The sequence below is a fragment of the Athene noctua genome, chromosome 29 (genome assembly GCF_965140245.1).
Source record: "Athene noctua chromosome 29, bAthNoc1.hap1.1, whole genome shotgun sequence".
In the NCBI taxonomy this organism is placed as follows: Eukaryota; Metazoa; Chordata; class Aves; order Strigiformes; family Strigidae; genus Athene; species Athene noctua.
The window spans coordinates 1666152-1683274 of record NC_134065.1 but is presented as its reverse complement, the minus strand read 5'-3'; the positions used below and the strand labels follow the sequence as shown (position 1 = coordinate 1683274).

The following is a 17123-nucleotide window of genomic DNA, read 5'->3' as shown; positions in this document are numbered from 1 at the left end:
CGCGAGGCGGGGCCGACACAGGCTAAGTGCAGCGCGCGGGGCGGGATACCGGGGGGTGGGAACGGGGCGACCCCCGTGCAGCGGCCACAGGGGAGAGCGGGAGGGACCACGGGCCAGGCCGGGGGGGCAAAGCGAAGGAAGGACCCGTGTGTCGGTGGAGGGGGCGACGCCGACGCCAGGGACGGGAGGGGCCGTGCGCCCGGTGCTCGCCCCCCCCCCCGTGTTCCCCCCGCCCCTCACACCAGGCAGGGCCTAGAGAAATACCAACTTTAATACCAACCGCCGGTTCCTTTGGTATAGCAGGGCCCTGGGGGCCGGGGCTGCGAGGGGCAGGGCTGCACTTTGGCTTGGGGGGAGTAACACCGTGCATGCAAGGAGTGGGGACACCCCCCCCCTCCCACTGCCCCCCCGGGGCTGCCAGAGCCGGCCGTGCCCAGCTGGGACCCCCAGGAGGACGGGCAGGGAGGGGGTGCGAGGGAGCACGTCCTGGGAAGGGGCACGGCAGGGGCTGAGAGCGTGGAGGGGGGGTTCTGCCCCCAGCCCCCCCCCCCAGCATTGCATAAGAATGTGGGACCTGCGGGGTCAAGGCACAGAGTTAACACGTAAAGTGATCGGGTACAGCGGGCGTGGGGCCGGCCGGGCCTTGTGCTTGGGGGAGTGGAGCCCCCTGCAGCGCACCCCCCCGCCCCCTCCACAGCCCAGGGGATGAGGCCGGGCTGCCCCCCAACTCCAACAGTAGAGGGGGGGAGCTCAGCTCCACCAGCCCTGAGCCTGCACCCAGGCTGGTGAGCGGGAGAGCGGCCGCAGCACGGCAGCAGGGCCGGGTTTTGGCAGGAGCTGAGCTGCTGTGCAAAGGCTGGAGCTGGGAGGAGGCAACGACTTTGGCAAGAACAGCCCCCACCCTGCAGGCAGCTCACACCACGCTGCCCGGGCCCCCCCGCACCGCCGTGGCAGAGGGGGACGATGGCCCCAGCCCCGGCCAAGTCCACACTCAGTCCCGGGCAGAGAACCCGGCTGAGAGTCCGAGGGCTCCCTGGGGCAGGGAGCAGGGTGGGGAGGGGAGGGGGCTGCGCACCGGGGCCCCCCGGGCGCTCACAGTCTCCTCTCCACCGGCTGCTGCAGGCACATCTCGCTGCCGGCCGAGATGATGGGCAGGTGATTGTCCATGTGGTAGCTGATGAGGTGGCTGACGCTCTCGAAGCGGTGATCTTTCGTCCTCACCTGGGGGGGCCAGGGAAGGGGCACTCAGGAGGCTGCCGAGGCCCACAGGAGGCCAAAACAACCTGGGGGAAGGACCCCTCACCCCCACATTCCACCATGCCCTTTCCATCCCCCAGATCAGCCCAGAGGAGTCCCCCAGGGAACTGGGGGGGGGAAAGCCCAATGCCTTGGCAGCTCTTTTAACCCCCAGGGCCTCCCCCAAAGCTGTGCCAAGCTCCGTCCCCAGGGCGCTATGGACTCACCACTCCCTCCGGATCCACGAGCAGCAGATGCTTGGGCTGCCCCCCCTGCAAGCCGGTCAGCACGTACTGGCCAGGGGTGGTGGTGCTCTCCCGCACCAGAAAGTCTCCGTTCACCTTCAGCAGCTTCTCGGCCTCTTTACGGTTCATCTTCCCGTGGTACCAGGGCTCCCGTCGCAGCTGCTCCTCCATGGAGGCCACTACCTGGGCAGGGGGAAGCCCCACAGCCACGGCCGGGGGCACACGCAGGGCATCTTCAAAGGGCTCTGCAGGGAGAAAGGAGCCATGGGGGGAGGTCTGGGACTGACCCCACAACTGCCCGGGCACAGCTGCAGCCTCCGTCCCACTCACTCATGTCGAAGAGGTCCCTCTGGGCGCTGCCGTTGGCTGTGGCGGGGGGGCCGGCGGCCGACGCTTGGCGCGTCTTGTCCATGTTCTGCACGTTGACGTACGACGGGTCATCGAACAGATCCGTGCGGCCGGACGCACCCACCGGAGCTGGGTATTTCTCTCTCCCTGCTACCAAGAGCACCAGGGGTCAGCAGGGCTCCAGCCTGCCTCAGCCCCACCACCAGTGCCCGCTGCTGGAGCGCTGGGGCTCTGGGAGAGCAGATGGGGAGCGGCCACATCCCTCCCGTTACCTTGGGCAGGAGCGTGCTGCTTCCGGGGGTCGTAGTCCCCGCCCGACGTCTGGCCCACGGGCTGCAGGGAGAGGTGGGTGCTGAGCCCCGCTGTGCTCCCCACCCCTTCCCACTCGCCACCCCCTGCTAGAGGTGCTGGGGAGAGACGTGATGTGGCTCTCGTGGTGGAATAACCCCAAGTAAAGAGCCCACGGCCCGGTCAGGGTCTCTGCACCTCCCGTGTAAGACTGAGCCTCCCCACAAGGATGTGCCCAGAACCTTACCAGCGTGGCCCCCAAGTGATTGGGGGTCTGAGCAGCCCCATCCCGCAGCCGCATGTCCACGACCCCCCCAATGGGAGGCTCCTTGCCGGGGAAGTCGTTGTAGTACTGGTGATCCGGGGCTGGTTCCTCCTCTTCCTCATCCCAGGCAGAGCCATCAAACCCTGCCATCCTAGGAGGGCACGGCACAGCTGAGCAGCTCAGGCCGCATCCTCTCTCCAAAACCAAATGATCTCAGACACCCTCCCACCTTCCCACGCAGCCCTGCCCGTACCTGTCATGGGGTGTCACCAGCTTTGGGGGGTTTTTCAGGTACTGCTTGAACCGCAGCTCGAAGGCCTGCCCGATGGTACTGATCACGTCCTGCGCCAAGCCCTCGGGGCACTCCAGGATATGGCAGGCTGGGGAGGGAATGTGGAACCCCGACATTAAATTCTCCACCCCTCAAGCCTGCTCTGTGTACCCCAGAGTTTCCTTACAGGGGTCCCAGTGTCTCCCCACCAAACTGAGCTGTGCTTAAATATCCACCAAAGGGGGTTCTGGCATTGAGGACCCTCAGCAGCAGCCTCACCTCTCTGATTGACGGGGTCTTTGGCAACATAAGCGACGTACTCGGCTGTGTCCTGTGGGTGAGACACCAGCGTGAGACGGGGCTGCCGGGGAGCACAGTGCCCGAGACTCTGGGGAGAGGGCAGGAGAAGCACTGATCCCCATCCCGGGGCAGGGCACGGACGCACGGGGACCCTGTGTACTCACCGGGTCTCCCCCAGAAGCGAAGGAGATGGACTGCATGTGGTGGTTGGCAATGATCTGCAAGGCAGAGAGTCTGTTGGACACAGCCAGGAGCTCCTCTGTGCCCAGCTAAAGGCAGCACCTTCCACCTGCCACGATCCTCCCAGATCCCCTCCCAGGCTCCCTCCTGGCCTGACACAGAGGCTTACAAGCCCTGGTTACAAGCCACAGGCCATCAGGAAAAGGACTGGGACACCAACAGAGTCACTGGGAGTGGGGTCAAAACCAGAAGACCTCGCCCCAGGCCTGGGGACTTGGGTCTCGCTGTTTCCAGGCCAGATGCTTCAAAGCATGTGGGGTATCGCTCCAACCCCTTCACCCCCAGGGACTGGGACACTCAGCAGGTCACAAAACCCACCCAGATATCCCTTAGGGAAGCTGGGGACATCCCCTGCCCCACCGGGGCACGGGCTGGGGGACACGAGGGGTCCTCCTCGCCTAAAGCCACCCACCCGGCTCCCAGCACCTCCCCACTTTCACCTGCTTGCAGTCAGAAGCCATGAGGTTGAGGCTGCTGGTGGAGATGGTCAAGGTGATGGGCATGCCGGCGAACTTCAGGTTGCTCTTGCCCAGGATGGAGTTCAGGGAGCGGCCACAGGGCTGGGGGCAAACGGCAGCGTGGGGAAAGGGGCTCCCCGGGCCGGACGGAGCCCAGTTGCGGCGGGGACGGGGCACATCCTGCCGTCCTCCACAGAGGAAACAGGCACCTCGTCCTCGCCACCGCTCTGGCCCAGCTCCACCGGCCCGAGCCACGGGGGGAGATCAGAGCAGCCCGGGCACGGCCAGTTGGGCTGGGAGCTGCCCCTCGGCCCCGTGCCCAGGCGGCCGAACATGCTCCCCCCGGCAGCTGCCCAGCCCAGCCTCACCTTCCTCCTCCGCACGGCTCCCTTGGCCCCGGGCACAGCCTCGCACACCAGCCCAATGGCCTCCCTGCGGGGAGCACAGCGGGATGTCAGTCCCCCTCCCAGCGCCTGTTCCCCTGTAACCCCCCAACCACGGGACTGAGGACAGGGTGACAAAGAGGAACCCCTCGGGTAGCGCTGGCTGGGGCTCTTCGAGGCAGGGGAAGCACACCAGCATTAATATCTGATGGGGCTGCAGGCAGCCTGGCCCCCACATGCTACCAGGGGCTTGTGCAGGGCTTGGACCCACCCCCCCAAAAGCGGCAGCCCCTGGGGAGAGGCAGAGCTCACCTGGTGACCTGTGTCCTGGTGTTGAAATCCAAAGCCCTCATGGACTGGAGAACTTCCACGCAGCCCATGTACTGGGGGAGAGAGCAGGGTCAGCCCAGCCAGCCCCGGGGTTCACTCCCCACGCAGCCAGGGAAGGGGGCCAGGGCCCCAATCCCACCCACCTCCCCCCCGGCTCCATAGTGATGCCCTCCCTGCAAATCCCCCTGCCCACCTGCCACCTCCAAGGAGCACTCCAGAAGGCTCCCAAATTCTCATCGTGACCCTTCCCACGCCCCAGCCCCCAGCACTCACCCGGACGTGGTAGGAGACCCCGGGGCCCATGACCTTGTCATCGGGGTGCAGCCAGCCGCGGGTGGGCTTATTGACGAAGCTGCCGTGGCGGGTCCATTCGTCACCCCCCAGCTGGCCGCCTTCCACCCGCGTCTTCTTCCCGCAGCTCAACTTGTTCATATCCTGGGAACAGACAGCGACAGGTCCCGCTGAGTCAGGGCCAGTAGCCCCCCTCGGTGCCGGTGCCAGCGTCCCGGCAGGGCCGGGGTCCCCTGGGCTACTGCCGGCCGAGGAGCCCCGCAGGCTGAGCAGGTTGGCGGGATTCGAGAGCTTCAGGTTGGCCATTTTGGGGAAGAAGGAGCAGAGGGTGGTGGGGCTGTCCTCCGACTCGGGTGAGAGCTCCCCGAGAGGCGCCGCGGAGCAGAGGGAGGAGGAGGAGAGGGAGGCAGGCAGAGACCGCGCGCCTGCAAGGGACTCCACGGGGGAGGCCGGGACCCCCAGGCCCCCCACGGCCTCCTCCAGAGAGGAGACGGACTCATTCCGCAGGTGGCTGTATTTGCTCTTCTGCAGCAGATCCATGCTGGAGAGAGGCGAGAAGGGCCGGCGCTGGCCCGTCCTACGTGGCAGCAGGGTGGAAGCAGCCACCCAGGTCTCACGGAGGCCCCATGGAGAGTCCAAGTGCCTGAAGCCGCCGGGAAGCCACCCCCAAGCTGAAGCTCGGGCCGAGCTCCGTGCCAGGTCCACGCCAGCCCAGCATGGCTGGCAGGGAGAGCCGGCCCTGGGACGCCAGGCAACAGGGCCGGGGGCTGCCCGGCTCCACGCCGTTGCAGCCGATCGATGGCGATCGGCGTCAGCAGGGATGCGCAGATCCGGCCAGACGTGGGGGAGAGACCCCCGTGCTCCCACCGAGGCGGGGAGGAAACGGGGCCGCGGCGACGCCCCAGAGAGCCGCCGGCACAGAGAGCAGAGGGCGGGGGGCTCAGCACACTCGACCCCCAGCCTGGAGGTCCTCAAGCCCTACAGTCCCGCACTGCTCCTGCACCGGGACGGCAACAAATCCCATTGTCTTCAGCCGGGGCCGGATCCGGCCCCTTCTGCCCCGCCGCTGGGTCCGGCACGGCTTCCCTCCCCCCCAGCCCCTGCGTTGCCCCACAGCCGCTAAGAGGAAATCAAAAGCATGAATATTTAAAGCCCTGAGACAAGGCAGCCACAGAACGCATCCAAGCTCAGCCCAGCCCCGTTCCCAGCACCGTCCAGGAGCGAACAAGGTCCTTCTGTGGCAGCCAGCACTACGCAACCCACGTGCCAGCGGCGGGCAGCCGCCGTTGGCTCCCCGGGCTCTGCCGGGAGGAGCAGCACCCGAAGCCGGGGGGGCCGCGACGCTGAGATGCCGCCGGTGCTCGCAGCTGCAGGGACATCCAGCCCTTTGAGAGCACAGATCTGGTGGGAGGAAGAGGAGGATGCCCAGGAGCAGGGTACAGGTGGGCTTGTCCGGCGGGGTGAGGCAGGGCTCAGCGCGGGACCCCGGCCGTGGCGGGGAGCCGGCAGAAGAGGCGGCTGCTCTTAATTGCTGCTGTTGCTGCTTCCCGCATCCCGGCCGGCGCTGAGCGACGGCTCCTCCCGGGAGAGGAGAAGAAGGGGGCTGCTGCTAATCGGAAGGGCCGTGCTGACTCACGGGCGACGGGGCAGGCTCTGCCCGCGGCAGGGGCTGCGCGCGGGCTGGGGCGCAGCGCAGGAGGGGCTCCCAGCGAGGGGTGGGGACCCAGCGCCTATCTGGAGCAGAAAAATCAAGGTCACAGGCGGAGCTAGTGGGAGCGAGCCACGAGAGCATGGCAGGGGGCTAACCTTGGCTCCTTCTACTGTGGGGAGCCAGGTAGAGACCCCCACCTGCGGGCAGGGGGTGTCGGGGCAAGTCTCCCCTGCTCCCCCTCCCTCAACGAACCGGCGTGACCTCGGGCCAGTCCACCCGCACCACCCACAGCCGCGCTGCTCTCCGCAGCCTCGTCCACACCAGCCTCCCCAGGGGGGCAAGAGCTCTCCCCGCTTCCACCCACTGTGGGCTGAAGCAGGGATTTCAGCTAGCTCCACAGTGCCCAACCCCTCTGACCCGCCGTGGGCCAGCACCTTCCCGGGCACCAGGCGTTCTGTAAAACCAGCCACCGAGCCAAAACCGGGTAAATCCAGGCCAAGGGAAGGGCTCTCCATGCTTGGACCCACAGTCACGCACTGCTCGGTGCTGGCAGCTGCCTGCCCCGCTTCCCAACCGCTGGCACACCGCCACACAGGGACAGGGAAATGGAAGCTAGGACGGAGCTGGAAATAGCCTCCTGCATGGCGCGAGGGGCTGCGGCTCACGCCGGCGGGTCCGTCACCCGCCTCCTCCTGCTGCCAGAACATCGCCTCGGCCGCGCACGCTGCCTCCGCGAGCATCAGCCCCCACCTCAACCGCCGCCGCCAGCGGTGGTGGTCCCCCAGGCGTGGGGAGCCCGCGCCAGCCGTCCCGCGAAGCGTTTGTCCCCGCCAGGGGCCCCCCGGCCGCTCGGCGCTGTGACCTTCCCGTGGCCAGCAGTGCTGCTGCTCTAAAGAAAAGCAGGAAGCCCGGGGCCAGGGAGCCAGGAAGCCGCCAGCCCCGTGAGGGGCCAGCCACAGCCCCCGGCTGCCGGGGGGAGCCCAGCTGGGCGGCGTCGAATGGGTGCAGGGCAGTGGGGTTTGCCCACGAGGGCTGAGATGTGGGGTTGGGGTCCCCCAGCACAGGCTCTGTGAGCCCGACACCTCTCCAGGGCCCTGCCGGAATAAGAGCAGGAGGCAATTGCACAGGGGGAGGGGTGGGGGGGGGTCTCCTCAGCCCCTTCCCACCACGCCAGGGCCTGGCTGTTGCCCAGACAGGAGACAGGGCTCAGAGCAGCCGTCCCCAACATGCACCGAGGGGCTGGCACGCCCCAGGAGCCACAGCCCCCTGCTCAGACAGGCCTCTGCTTTTATAACATGGAACAATTTCTGATTTTATCAGAACCTCCTGAGGCCAGCCGGCCCACGTCACCCTGCCAGCCTGCACCGGCTGGTGACAAGACACATTGCTGCTCCCAGCCCTCAGAGACCAGAGGTGCCACTGCCACGGCTCCCCCAGCTCCAGAGCCCACCCCAGGGGATCAGAGACCCCTTCCCAGCGGGCTCAGAGCACGGAATCCAAACCAAAACGCGTGCAGAACCAAGGAACAACAGCCCTGCCTGAACAGGCAGCCCTTGAGCCCCATCCAGCAGGCAGCAGACCTTCCCCTTGCCAGAGAGGCCGGCAGCGAGCTCCAACAGCGGAGCAGCCAGAACAACCGCCCCCGAGCTCCAGGGACACGTCCCGGCCCAGCCGCTCCTCATGCCCCAGCAGCAAGGAGAGGCGCCGGATCCTCCCCACGCGTGGGAGAGGCAGAGGGACGTGGGCTACTTTTGGATGCCTGGGGTTGGGACTTCACGCACGGCCCAAGGAGAGAAAGAGGAGCGGAGAGGGGACGCTCGGGGCCCTGCTACCGGGCCAGAGCCCGACATCCTCCCAGGAAACACAAACTGGGAGCTGAGTCAGAGACCTGGAACATGCCAGTGGTTTGGCAAGAAATCACAGCGAGGAGCAGGCGCGCCGGCCGCTGCCGCACGTACACGTCTTGCCTGGGGCAGGAGACCCCCTCAGTCCGACAGAGGCTGCAGTGGAGCCAACCCCAAGCCTCCAGGGCAGGGGGGAAAGTGAAGAAAAACACTCAAATGCGACCAACTGTTGCTTTTTTTTTTCCCAAAAAACATCACAATAGCATCACACAGCATCTACCTGGATCCTGCACGCGACCTCTCCACCGCTCAGAAGAGGGGCTGGGAAATGCCAGCAGAGACCTGGGGAGGAAGCTGGGGCCCTGCCAGCAGGGAGAGAGGGGAGGCAGGATCCACCACCGAAGCCAGCTAGCCCTCCACCGAAGTCCTTACCACGTACTCCATCGCCGGCGGAGGGCAGGGCAGGCCCCGGGCAGGGAACAGAAGCGCACAGCCCCTCTCGTCTGGCACTCCGACCTACGGTTCGGGGACAAACAGGGAGTTAGCCAGCCCTGCCCCGGACCGCCGAGGCGGTGGCCCTGGCACCAAGAGGCAGACCCTGCTCCTCCTCGCTGACCGCAGGCAGACGGGGCCATAGCAGCCGCACAACGTGCTGCCGATACACAGGGTGAGAGAGCCAGGGAAGCCTCCTGCTTCCCATCCAAGGATGGAGCTGGCGTGTGCTGGGGCAGAAGCATGAGGCCAAGCCTGGCTCTGCTCAGACCTTGCCCACACCAGCAAACGGTTGTCAGGTGCCAAGAGTCACTCCATGACCCAAGACACATGTCGGAGCTGATCCCTGCCCAGCCCCAAAACCAGCACCAAGAGGCCACACGCAAGAGGGGAGAGTGGAGAAAGCCCGGGGAGGGGGCAGAGTTGCCCCCTCCTGCCACCCCCTTGGCTGACACCCTGACATAGAAGGGCAGGCAGAGCCCCCTCCTCCCCAGGGGAGCAGTGAAGAAGGGAGTTGTGGAAAGAGGCTACGAGAGGGGAGTCAGGAGGGGCAGGAAGCTCTGCAAGGGGAAAACAAGGCAAGTGAAGCATGAGCAGCCCTTCCCACTCCCACCCCCACTGCCCAGCCGATGCAGTCGGTGATGGGCCAGCCGAGCAGCGCAAAGCAGCAAACACAATTTACTTCCTCGCAGCAATCATGCCCTTATCTGGGGCCTGCAAAGCCTGCGCCGGAGCCCAGGCAGGCGCTAACGTGATTAGCTCTGGAGGCAGTGAGATAAGGAAGGCCCCACTTGGCAAGCACAGCGGTGCAGATCGGCCCTGGGCAGGGCCTGGCAGCACAGTGCCAGGTCACTCACTGCCGAGCAAAGGTGGCGACAAGGCCCTCTGGATGCCAGGGATCAAGGTTGGCGGCAGGGAATGAGGATCAGGACCCCAACTTGGGGCGCTTAGCCTTGCCAAAGCCTCCTTGGGACCAAGTTGTGTCCCCTCTGAGGGGGGATTGCCCTGCACAGCTCCTGGGGGCAGAGGCGGCCCAGCCACAGTGCTCCCCACCACAGGGCTGTGGGTGGATCCTCAGGCCCTACTCAGCTGGGAAGAGATGGTGCCTTTGACCCCTCTGGAACAGGACGAGGCCAGGGGAGCACCGCCGAGAGCTGCCCTTTGCCCGCAGGCTTCCACAGCACCAACCCAGCGGGCCGGACCTGGGTCACATTTCCTTGGAACCTGCATCCACGGTCTCCCCAGGCCAGCACAGCGTGTAGGTGACCCCATCTGAGATTCAATCGGAGAAGCAGGGACAAGCCTGCAACGAACAGACACAATGCATGGCCGGGGGGGGAAGGCAAAGACCTGCAAGGGGGAATATCTACCCCTGTCTGCAATAGCCGGGTCTGCTCTGGATCCTCACCCCCTGCCTTCCTCCAAAGCATCGAAGCACAGGCAGGGCTGAAGGCAGGGTGGCAGGAGGGCACACCCAGGTACTGTGGGGGCCAAAGATCCCTCCAAACGCAGCCGGTGACCCATCCCTGCTAGGGGTCACACTACCTGGGACCAGACAGCGTCCCTCGAGCCGGCCTCCCTCCCGTGTACCGCACTGGCACACATCCCTGAGCGCCCGGGAAGGGGTGACGCGAGCTGGAGCCAACCAAACGGCCCTGGGCACGCACAGCGGCCGCCACACCGGCGGGGTCCTGGGCATCGGCCTCACCCCGAGACCTGGAAGCAACCGAGCGGCTGGCGCAGCCCCAGGGGAGGGAACCGGGCCCGACCCGCGAGCCCCAGACTCCCGCTCTCGGTTCCCCCGCGCAGGGCACGCAGAGGAAGCGGGGGAGGGCGGCCCGGACCCCGCAGCGCCGGAGGAGGCAGCGCCGTGCCCCGGGGGCGGCTGCGGCGGGACGCCCCGCTCGCTAGTAGTCGCTCGTAGCGGCGGCGAGCGGTGCGCGCCGGCGAGCGGGGAGGACTCAGTCCCAGCGGCACCACCGCCGCAGGGGCTCCCCGGGACACGGCCCGGCCTCGCCCGCCCCGGGAGCTTCGGGGCCTACACAGCCGCCGGGTGCCCCCGCACGGCCCAGCCGCTCCCGCGGGGCTGCGCAGGCCGCACCGACCCCGCCACGGCCTCCAGGCGCGGCCCCCCCGCCCCGGGCCGGCCCACGCGCTCACCGGGGCACCATGGGTCTCGCGCCGGTCTCCTCCGGTCCCGGCGGCCGCGGCGCCCGCACCGCCCGCCGCCCCCCCCCCTCCGCACAGCCACTCACTTCCGGCCCACACCCTCCAGCGCGGCCTCACCGCGCCCCCGTCACGTGACGAGCGGACCAATAACAGACCGCGGCCGACCCGCGAGGAAACGGCGCCGCGGTTCCTCCCCCTCGCTCAGGCGCCGACCAATAGGGCCTCGCCCCGCCCCGTGACGGACGTCCCGCTCTGCGGCGCTGACCAATGAGCGCGCGGGGCGGTGGCGTTTGAAAGCGCTGTGGGCGGGGTGGCGGCCGCCAACGGCTCGGCGGGGCGCTGAGGCGAGGGGCGCGGCGGGGGCTGCCGGGAAGGGGGCGGCCCGCCGGCATGGCGCACAAGCAGATCTACTACTCGGACAAGTACGATGACGAGGAGTTTGAGTACCGGTGAGGCGGGGGACGGGGACCCGGTAATGGCTCCCGGGCGGGTGTTGTCGTGGTAACGGATACCTGAGGGGAAGGGGTGTCCCGGTAATGGCTGCGTGATAAAGGAGAGGTGTCCCCGGGGGGGGGGGGGGGGCAGCAACGGTTCCCCGGTGGGGCGGGAGGGAAGTTGTCTGGGTACCGGTTCACTGGTGGGGAAGAGGAGCGTTATCCCAGTAACGGTTCCCCGGTGGGTGAGGGGGGGAAGTATCCCAGTAACGGCTCCATATTGGGGCAGGGGGGCTGGTCCCGTTAACAGTGGGTGGGGGGGAATCTCCAGCCCGGGGCAGGGATGGGGGGTGTCCCGGGGCGGGGGGTGCCGCTCCCTGGAGCGCCCCGCTGCCGGCTGAGGGGTGCGGGGGTGCAGGCACGTGATGCTGCCCAAGGACATCGCCAAGCTGGTGCCCAAGACCCACCTGCTGTCCGAGTCGGAGTGGCGGAACCTGGGGGTGCAGCAGAGCCAGGGCTGGGTCCACTACATGATCCACGAGCCAGGTGAGCCCTGCGGGGGTGCAGGCGGCAGCGGGGGGGACCCTGCTCTGACACCCCTGCCCACCCCCCCGGTGCGTGTCCCCCCTCAGAGCCCCACATCCTGCTCTTCCGCCGGCCGCTGCCCAAGAAGCCGGAGAAGTGAGCAGCCGCCGGCCCGCCAAAGCCCCTGCCGCCTGGGCTGAGACAGCACCTTCCTCCTCCTCGGCGTTCCCGCGGGGCTTTGTCCCACGTTGTACCAGCAGGTGCCTGTGACCCTCGGTGCCATCTGGGCGCCGCTGCGGCGGCTCAGTCTCGGTGCCGGGGGTCCTCCCTTCCCGGGGCGAGGCCTGAGCGTGCTCTGAAGCTTCAATAAATGGATGTTTGCGAGTTTGTGTCTGCTCTGCTGGGGGGCTACGAGGCCGGCGTGGAGGCTGAGGCCCTCCTGGTACCTCAAGAGTGTCCCGCCGGGGCGGTGCAGGCTTGCTCCCGGTGACCGGGGGAGCAGGGGATAGCTTCCCCGGGTCAGTCCCTCCTCCTCCTCTCGGTGGTTTGGGGGGTTTCCCGGTGCCGTGGGGGGGTGGTGCGCCCGGTGCACTGGGGCAACTTACAGGTGGGGATGGGAAAAGATTCAGGAGGTTCCCGGGGAGGCGGGAGGGCCCCGGGGCCGGGTGGGCGGAGCTGCCGGTGCCGCGGGCCGGCGCACGTGCCACCGCCCCCGGGCGGGCCCACGCTCCCAACGGGGTACCGGGCGCCATCCCCGCCCGCCGCGATAGTTCGGTCGCCGCGGGTTCCGCCTCCTCACCCCAGCTCTGCCAATCCGTGCTGGTAGCACGTCCTGACGGGCATGCGGCCCGGCCAATGAGTGCGGGGCGGTGTTGCGGCCTGGCCAGGTGGTGACGGGCGTGCGGCCCGGCCAATGAGGGTGCGGGGCGGTGTCGCGGCCTGGCCGGGCAGGGGTGGCCGGTCGGGCCCATGCGGGGGGCGCTGCGGGTCGCCGGGGCCCTCCGCGCCGCCGCCGCCTCCCGCCCCATGGCGGCCTCCAGCCCCACGGCGTCCCGGAGCTCCGCCACCACCGCCGGTATCATCGTCATCGGCGACGAGATCCTCAAGGTGCGGCCGGGGGCGAGGCGGGGCTGGCTCTGGGGCCGGGGCCCGCTCCTGTGCTGGGGCCTGGCGGGCCCGAGGTGCCCCCGCCGCCACGGGTGTCTCCTTCCCCCCAGGGCCACACGCAGGACACGAACTCCTTCTTCATGTGCCGGCGGCTGCGCGCTCTGGGCGTGAGGGTGGCCCAGATCTCGGTGGTGCCCGACGAGGTGGACACCATCGCCAACGAGGTGGCCGCCTTCGCCGCACGCTTCACCTACGTCCTGACCTCGGGGGGCATCGGCCCCACGCACGACGACGTGACCTTCGAGGCTGTGGCCAGGGCCTTCGGGGAGAGGGTCACCCTCCACCCTGAGCTGGTGGCCCTGGTGCACAAGTTCTTCGGCAAGACGGACGCGCGGTGCCCCGAGATGAAGCTGGCTCGCGTCCCCGAGTCCTCCCGCCTCAACTACGGCACGGACGAGCGCACGGGCAGCACCTTCAAGTACCCTCTGGTCAGCGTGCGCAACGTCTACATCTTCCCGGGCATCCCGGCGCTGATGGAGCGTGCCCTGGATGGCCTCGCCCACCTCTTCCGCAGCGAGCAGACCCGATTCCACTCCCGCACCATTTACGTGGCGGCTGACGAGATCCTCATCGCGCCCATACTGGACCAGGCCGATGCCACCTTCCAGGGCCGCGTCAGCCTGGGTTCCTACCCAGACTGGGCCAACAATTACTACCGTGTGAAGCTGACGTTGGACTCGGAGTCGGAGCAGGACCTGGAGGAAGCGTATCGCTTCTTGACAGAGAAGCTGCCGCCGGGCGTTGTGGTGCCGTTGGTGATGGACTGTGTCTCGCCAGCGGCCACGGAGGTTTATAGCCTGGCCAAATCAGGTACAGGGAAGCGGAGCAGCAGCACAGCTCAGCGCCTCTGTGCTGCTCCAGTGCAGACGCCGCAGCCCAGCAGGGCCAGGGCAGTGGGAAGACCAGCGCAGGGCTTGTATGCTGGGGGGCCTGATGGGTGCTGAGGCTTTGCTGATGCTGGAGCTGCTGTGGGCTTCGTGAGTGGGACCCCAGTTACTGCGGTGCAGGTCCTTGAGAGCACAGTGTGTGTTAGGGGGAGCAGTACTGCAGTTCCCTCGTGAGGGTGGGATCCCTGTGCCATCCTTGTCCCATCCCTCTGGGTTGCGCAAACTCTTGGCTCCAGACAGATGCGTCTGGAGACCAAGACTGTGCCGAGAGGCCTTGGGGCAACGCCAAGGCAGTGTAGCCCTGGGCAGGCACCAACCGTCTTCTCCTCCTCTTCCTCACAGGCTCGGCCCTGGGGCAGAAGGTGGCAGCAGCACTGCGGACCATCGAGGAGGCTTTGGACCGGTACAGCCTGGCCCAGCTCTGCGTGGGCTTCAATGGGGGCAAGGACTGCACGGCCCTGCTGCACCTCGTCCACGCCGCCGTGGAGAGGTACCTGGCCGCGGGGCTGCACCAGCCCGGCCTGGGGCAGGGGTGAAGGGGTCCCACAGACCCCGGGCTGGGGCTCTGGGGCTCTCCCCTGCCCCATGCTGGGGGAATGAGCGCGTTCCTGGAGCCCAGTTGGCGGGGACTGGGCGGCTGCCCTGCCTCCGGTCTCTCCCCAGGCAGTACCCAGCGAGGCAGGAGAAGCTGCAGGTGCTCTACATCCGCATAGTGTCCCCTTTCCCCGAAATGGAGCAGTTCATCCAGGCGACCGTCCGGAGGTACAGGGGGCAGAGAGGGGTGGGCTGCCAGGCAGGGGGTGAGCAGTGTTCCCCCCACAGCCCAGCAGGCAGCTGCCCATCCTTGCCTGTGCAGGTACAAGGTCCAGCTCTGCACAGTGGAGGGTTCCATCCGGGAGGCCCTGGCTCACCTGAAGGAGCAGCAGCCGCAGCTGGAAGCCGTCCTGATGGGGACGCGGCGGACGGACCCCTACTCACGCACCCTGACGCCCATGTGCATGACGGACCCCGACTGGCCCCCTTACATGCGGGTGAACCCTCTGTTGGTACGTGGCCTCCCTGCGCTGGGGACGGGGATGGGACTGGCCCCGCTGGGCCGGGGAGCGAGCCTGGCAGGTTAAAGTGATGCGGCAGGAAGCCGGCGCTAATCCACACCCATCCTGGGGGCTTCCCTCCCAATTCCCGCTCTCCCCAGAACATCTCCTGCACCGTTGCGTGGCTGTGGGTGCCCCTCATGCAGCCGAGCTGCTTGGTGCTGTCAGGCCAGGCTCATTCCTGCTCGCCGGGGGCTTTTCCTGTGTTTGGGGAGGGACGGATGTCCCGTGTGGTCTTGGGGGGAGGGAGGCAGCTTCTTTCCCTGGGAGCAAGGAGGCAGCCTGCCTGCCTCTGCAGCAATCCCAGCTTAATTTTGCCCTCAGGACTGGACCTACCGGGACATCTGGGAGTTTCTGCGCAAGCTCTTTGTCCCTTACTGCGTCCTCTACGACAAGGGGTGAGTGTCCGGTGCTGCCCTCCCTGCTTGGCACGGCCGATGCCCCCAAGCGCAGCCTCGTAGCCCCCTTCTCCCTCCGCAGCTACACCTCCCTGGGGAGCATGGCCAACACGCTGAAGAACCCATCACTGCGCTACACGGATGCCAGGGGCCGGGAGAGCTACCGACCTGCCTACGAGCTGGAAAATGAGGAAGATGAGCGCACTTCCCGCCAGTGAAGGCCCGCGGGCCGCACTCGGGGATGCTCTACTGGGATGCTGCCAGCAACCAGCTCCCCCGTGGATGTCACTGGCACAGCTGGGGATGACACTGAATAAATCTGCTGCGTGCTAGCACTGAATAAACCTGCTGCGGTCTGCACTGTGCTCACGCTTGGCCATACCGGTCTCTTCAGGCCCCGCGGGGCTCTGACGGGAGCGGGATGGGGGGAGTGGGGGGGGGTGAGGGCAGTTTTACCTGAACAAAAGGGTCCCCGGGCAGTGCCCCCTCCCTGCGCCCGCTATTGTGGAGCTTTTGAAGCGCAGAGAATGGAGCAGGTTCCAGGCACCCGCGTGTCGGCACGGCTGCTTCCCCGGCAGCGTCAGAGCCCCGCTGATCCCCGTCAGCCATGCGCTTGCTCCGGACGGCGGCGGCGGCCTGTCCGCCGGGCTCTGCGAGGCGAACGCCACGGGCCATGGCACTGCCAGCCCCCGCCAACACCCCCCTGGGGCTGCGCCTGGGCTCCTGGCTGCTGCGCCTGCTGCGGGAGTGCGTCTACCTCCTGCTCTGCAGCTGGTGCATCCGTGTGCTGCTGGACTAGGGAATGGGGGGCTCCCTCCCCCCCCCCCGCCTCCCTGATGCTGCAGGACCCCCCCTGCCCGCCCCTGTGTGATAGGTGAGTGTCCTCCTTGGCGCGGTGCTTGGGGGAGTGATGGGGGGTTCAACTGGGGGTGACAAGGGCCCAGCCATGGTGTTCTGGGGGGGTGGCAGGGGCTTGGCTCTGGGGTTTGGGGGTGATGGGGTACAGCTTTGGTGCTGCTAAGGAGGGTCCTCACCCTCTGTGCCTCTCTCCCCTCCCCAGGACTGCTTGTTGCCTTGTGTCGATGGAGCTGATGGACTCCCAGCGCTGGGACCCCGCTCCAGCCTGCATTCCCCCCTCCCCCGATCATGAAGACCCCAATAAACCTGAGCAGCACCTGCCCTTCTGGCTGTGTTTGGGGAAGTGCAGCCCCCTGCCCCCCCAAACCCTCCACCTCTCGCCCTGGGGTAGGATCCAGGCACTCCAGTGCACACATCGCCCCTGCCTGGGGCTGAGGGACTGGAGTGGGCAGCGTGGCTCTGCCCGTCCCTCCTGCCTGTCCCTCCACGGGGTTTATCCCCTCCCGTGACTCAGCCCCTTGTTTAAAGCGTTTGTCCCCGCTCCAGGCCGTTTCCTGCCCCAGCCCCAAGCGCCCGACCGGCACCGGCGCTGCCAAGAGCCAGCGGGAAGTGACCAGAGCAGAATGTCCCCAAAGGGCCCAGCCTGGCCGGAGCCGCGCCAGAGGTTGCGGCCAGGGGGACGCGCGTGGGGCACTGGGGTCCTGCCGCAGCCGTGACCGGGGGTCCCCCTCCGGCACGCCGAGCCCCCGCCGTGCCCCGGTGCTGCCCGTGCCGGTTCAGTGCCGGTGCCTGGCCCCGGCGCAGGGGAAGCTCCGTGTGTCGCAGTCGCGGCGGCAGCGCCTGGCGCCAGCGCGGCCTCCCTTATCTCGGCGGGAAGTCGGGAGCAGGAAGCGCGGCCCAGCGCGGGATAAGGGTCCCGTTTACATTAGCTGCTTTGTTGTGGAGCCGA

General features: G+C 67.7%; 3 protein-coding genes across 7 annotated transcripts; 2 read left to right on the top strand and 1 right to left on the bottom strand.

Annotated features, from left to right (window-relative positions):
- Positions 1 to 253: 253 nt before the first annotated feature.
- SHC1 (SHC adaptor protein 1) lies at positions 254 to 8660 on the bottom strand. 5 transcript variants are annotated; one of them, XM_074929385.1, is made up of 13 exons: positions 8583 to 8660; positions 4638 to 4799; positions 4347 to 4417; positions 4020 to 4083; positions 3634 to 3753; positions 3118 to 3171; positions 2933 to 2984; positions 2636 to 2762; positions 2365 to 2533; positions 2102 to 2162; positions 1812 to 1979; positions 1464 to 1726; positions 254 to 1221 (listed from the first exon to the last, which is right to left on the bottom strand). In XM_074929385.1, the coding sequence occupies exons 1-13, from the start codon at positions 8592 to 8594 to the stop codon at positions 1093 to 1095; spliced, it is 1452 nt and encodes a 483-aa protein (XP_074785486.1). In that variant the 5' UTR covers positions 8595 to 8660; the 3' UTR covers positions 254 to 1092. The 5 variants fall into 5 exon arrangements, with proteins under 5 accessions (XP_074785486.1, XP_074785485.1, XP_074785484.1 ...); XM_074929384.1 differs by having other exon boundaries at positions 1812 to 1976; positions 8583 to 8642; XM_074929383.1 differs by lacking the exon at positions 8583 to 8660 and having other exon boundaries at positions 1812 to 1976; positions 4638 to 5624.
- A 2443-nt stretch (positions 8661 to 11103) lies between these two features.
- On the top strand, positions 11104 to 12154 carry CKS1B (CDC28 protein kinase regulatory subunit 1B). The gene is made up of 3 exons (XM_074929386.1): positions 11104 to 11260; positions 11664 to 11791; positions 11878 to 12154. Exons 1-3 carry the CDS (start codon positions 11202 to 11204, stop codon positions 11928 to 11930), a joined length of 240 nt encoding a protein of 79 aa, XP_074785487.1. The 5' UTR covers positions 11104 to 11201; the 3' UTR covers positions 11931 to 12154.
- A 546-nt stretch (positions 12155 to 12700) lies between these two features.
- FLAD1 (flavin adenine dinucleotide synthetase 1) lies at positions 12701 to 15676 on the top strand. The gene is made up of 7 exons (XM_074928985.1): positions 12701 to 12877; positions 12988 to 13747; positions 14167 to 14314; positions 14488 to 14586; positions 14681 to 14870; positions 15243 to 15316; positions 15399 to 15676. Exons 1-7 carry the CDS (start codon positions 12740 to 12742, stop codon positions 15532 to 15534), a joined length of 1545 nt encoding a protein of 514 aa, XP_074785086.1. The 5' UTR covers positions 12701 to 12739; the 3' UTR covers positions 15535 to 15676.
- The last annotated feature ends 1447 nt before the right edge of the window (positions 15677 to 17123 follow it).

Bases quoted from the DNA above. Each gene is read 5' to 3' on its own strand.
- CKS1B (XM_074929386.1), top strand. From the start codon at position 11,202: ATGGCGCACAAGCAGATCTACTACTCGGACAAGTACGATGACGAGGAG. The intron at 11,261-11,663 runs GTGAGGCGGGGG...GCGGGGGTGCAG, and splicing joins GACGAGGAGTTTGAGTACCG to GCACGTGATGCTGCCCAAGG. The intron at 11,792-11,877 runs GTGAGCCCTGCG...GTCCCCCCTCAG, and splicing joins CTACATGATCCACGAGCCAG to AGCCCCACATCCTGCTCTTC.
- FLAD1 (XM_074928985.1), top strand. From the start codon at position 12,740: ATGCGGGGGGCGCTGCGGGTCGCCGGGGCCCTCCGCGCCGCCGCCGCC. The intron at 13,748-14,166 runs GTACAGGGAAGC...TCTTCCTCACAG, and splicing joins TTATAGCCTGGCCAAATCAG to GCTCGGCCCTGGGGCAGAAG. The intron at 14,587-14,680 runs GTACAGGGGGCA...TTGCCTGTGCAG, and splicing joins ATCCAGGCGACCGTCCGGAG to GTACAAGGTCCAGCTCTGCA.
- SHC1 (XM_074929381.1), bottom strand. From the start codon at position 5,195: ATGGATCTGCTGCAGAAGAGCAAATACAGCCACCTGCGGAATGAGTCC. The intron at 3,172-3,633 runs GTGAAAGTGGGG...TCTGCCTTGCAG, and splicing joins TGGCTTCTGACTGCAAGCAG to ATCATTGCCAACCACCACAT. The intron at 2,763-2,932 runs GTGAGGCTGCTG...TTCCCTCCCCAG, and splicing joins AGACCCCGTCAATCAGAGAG to CCTGCCATATCCTGGAGTGC.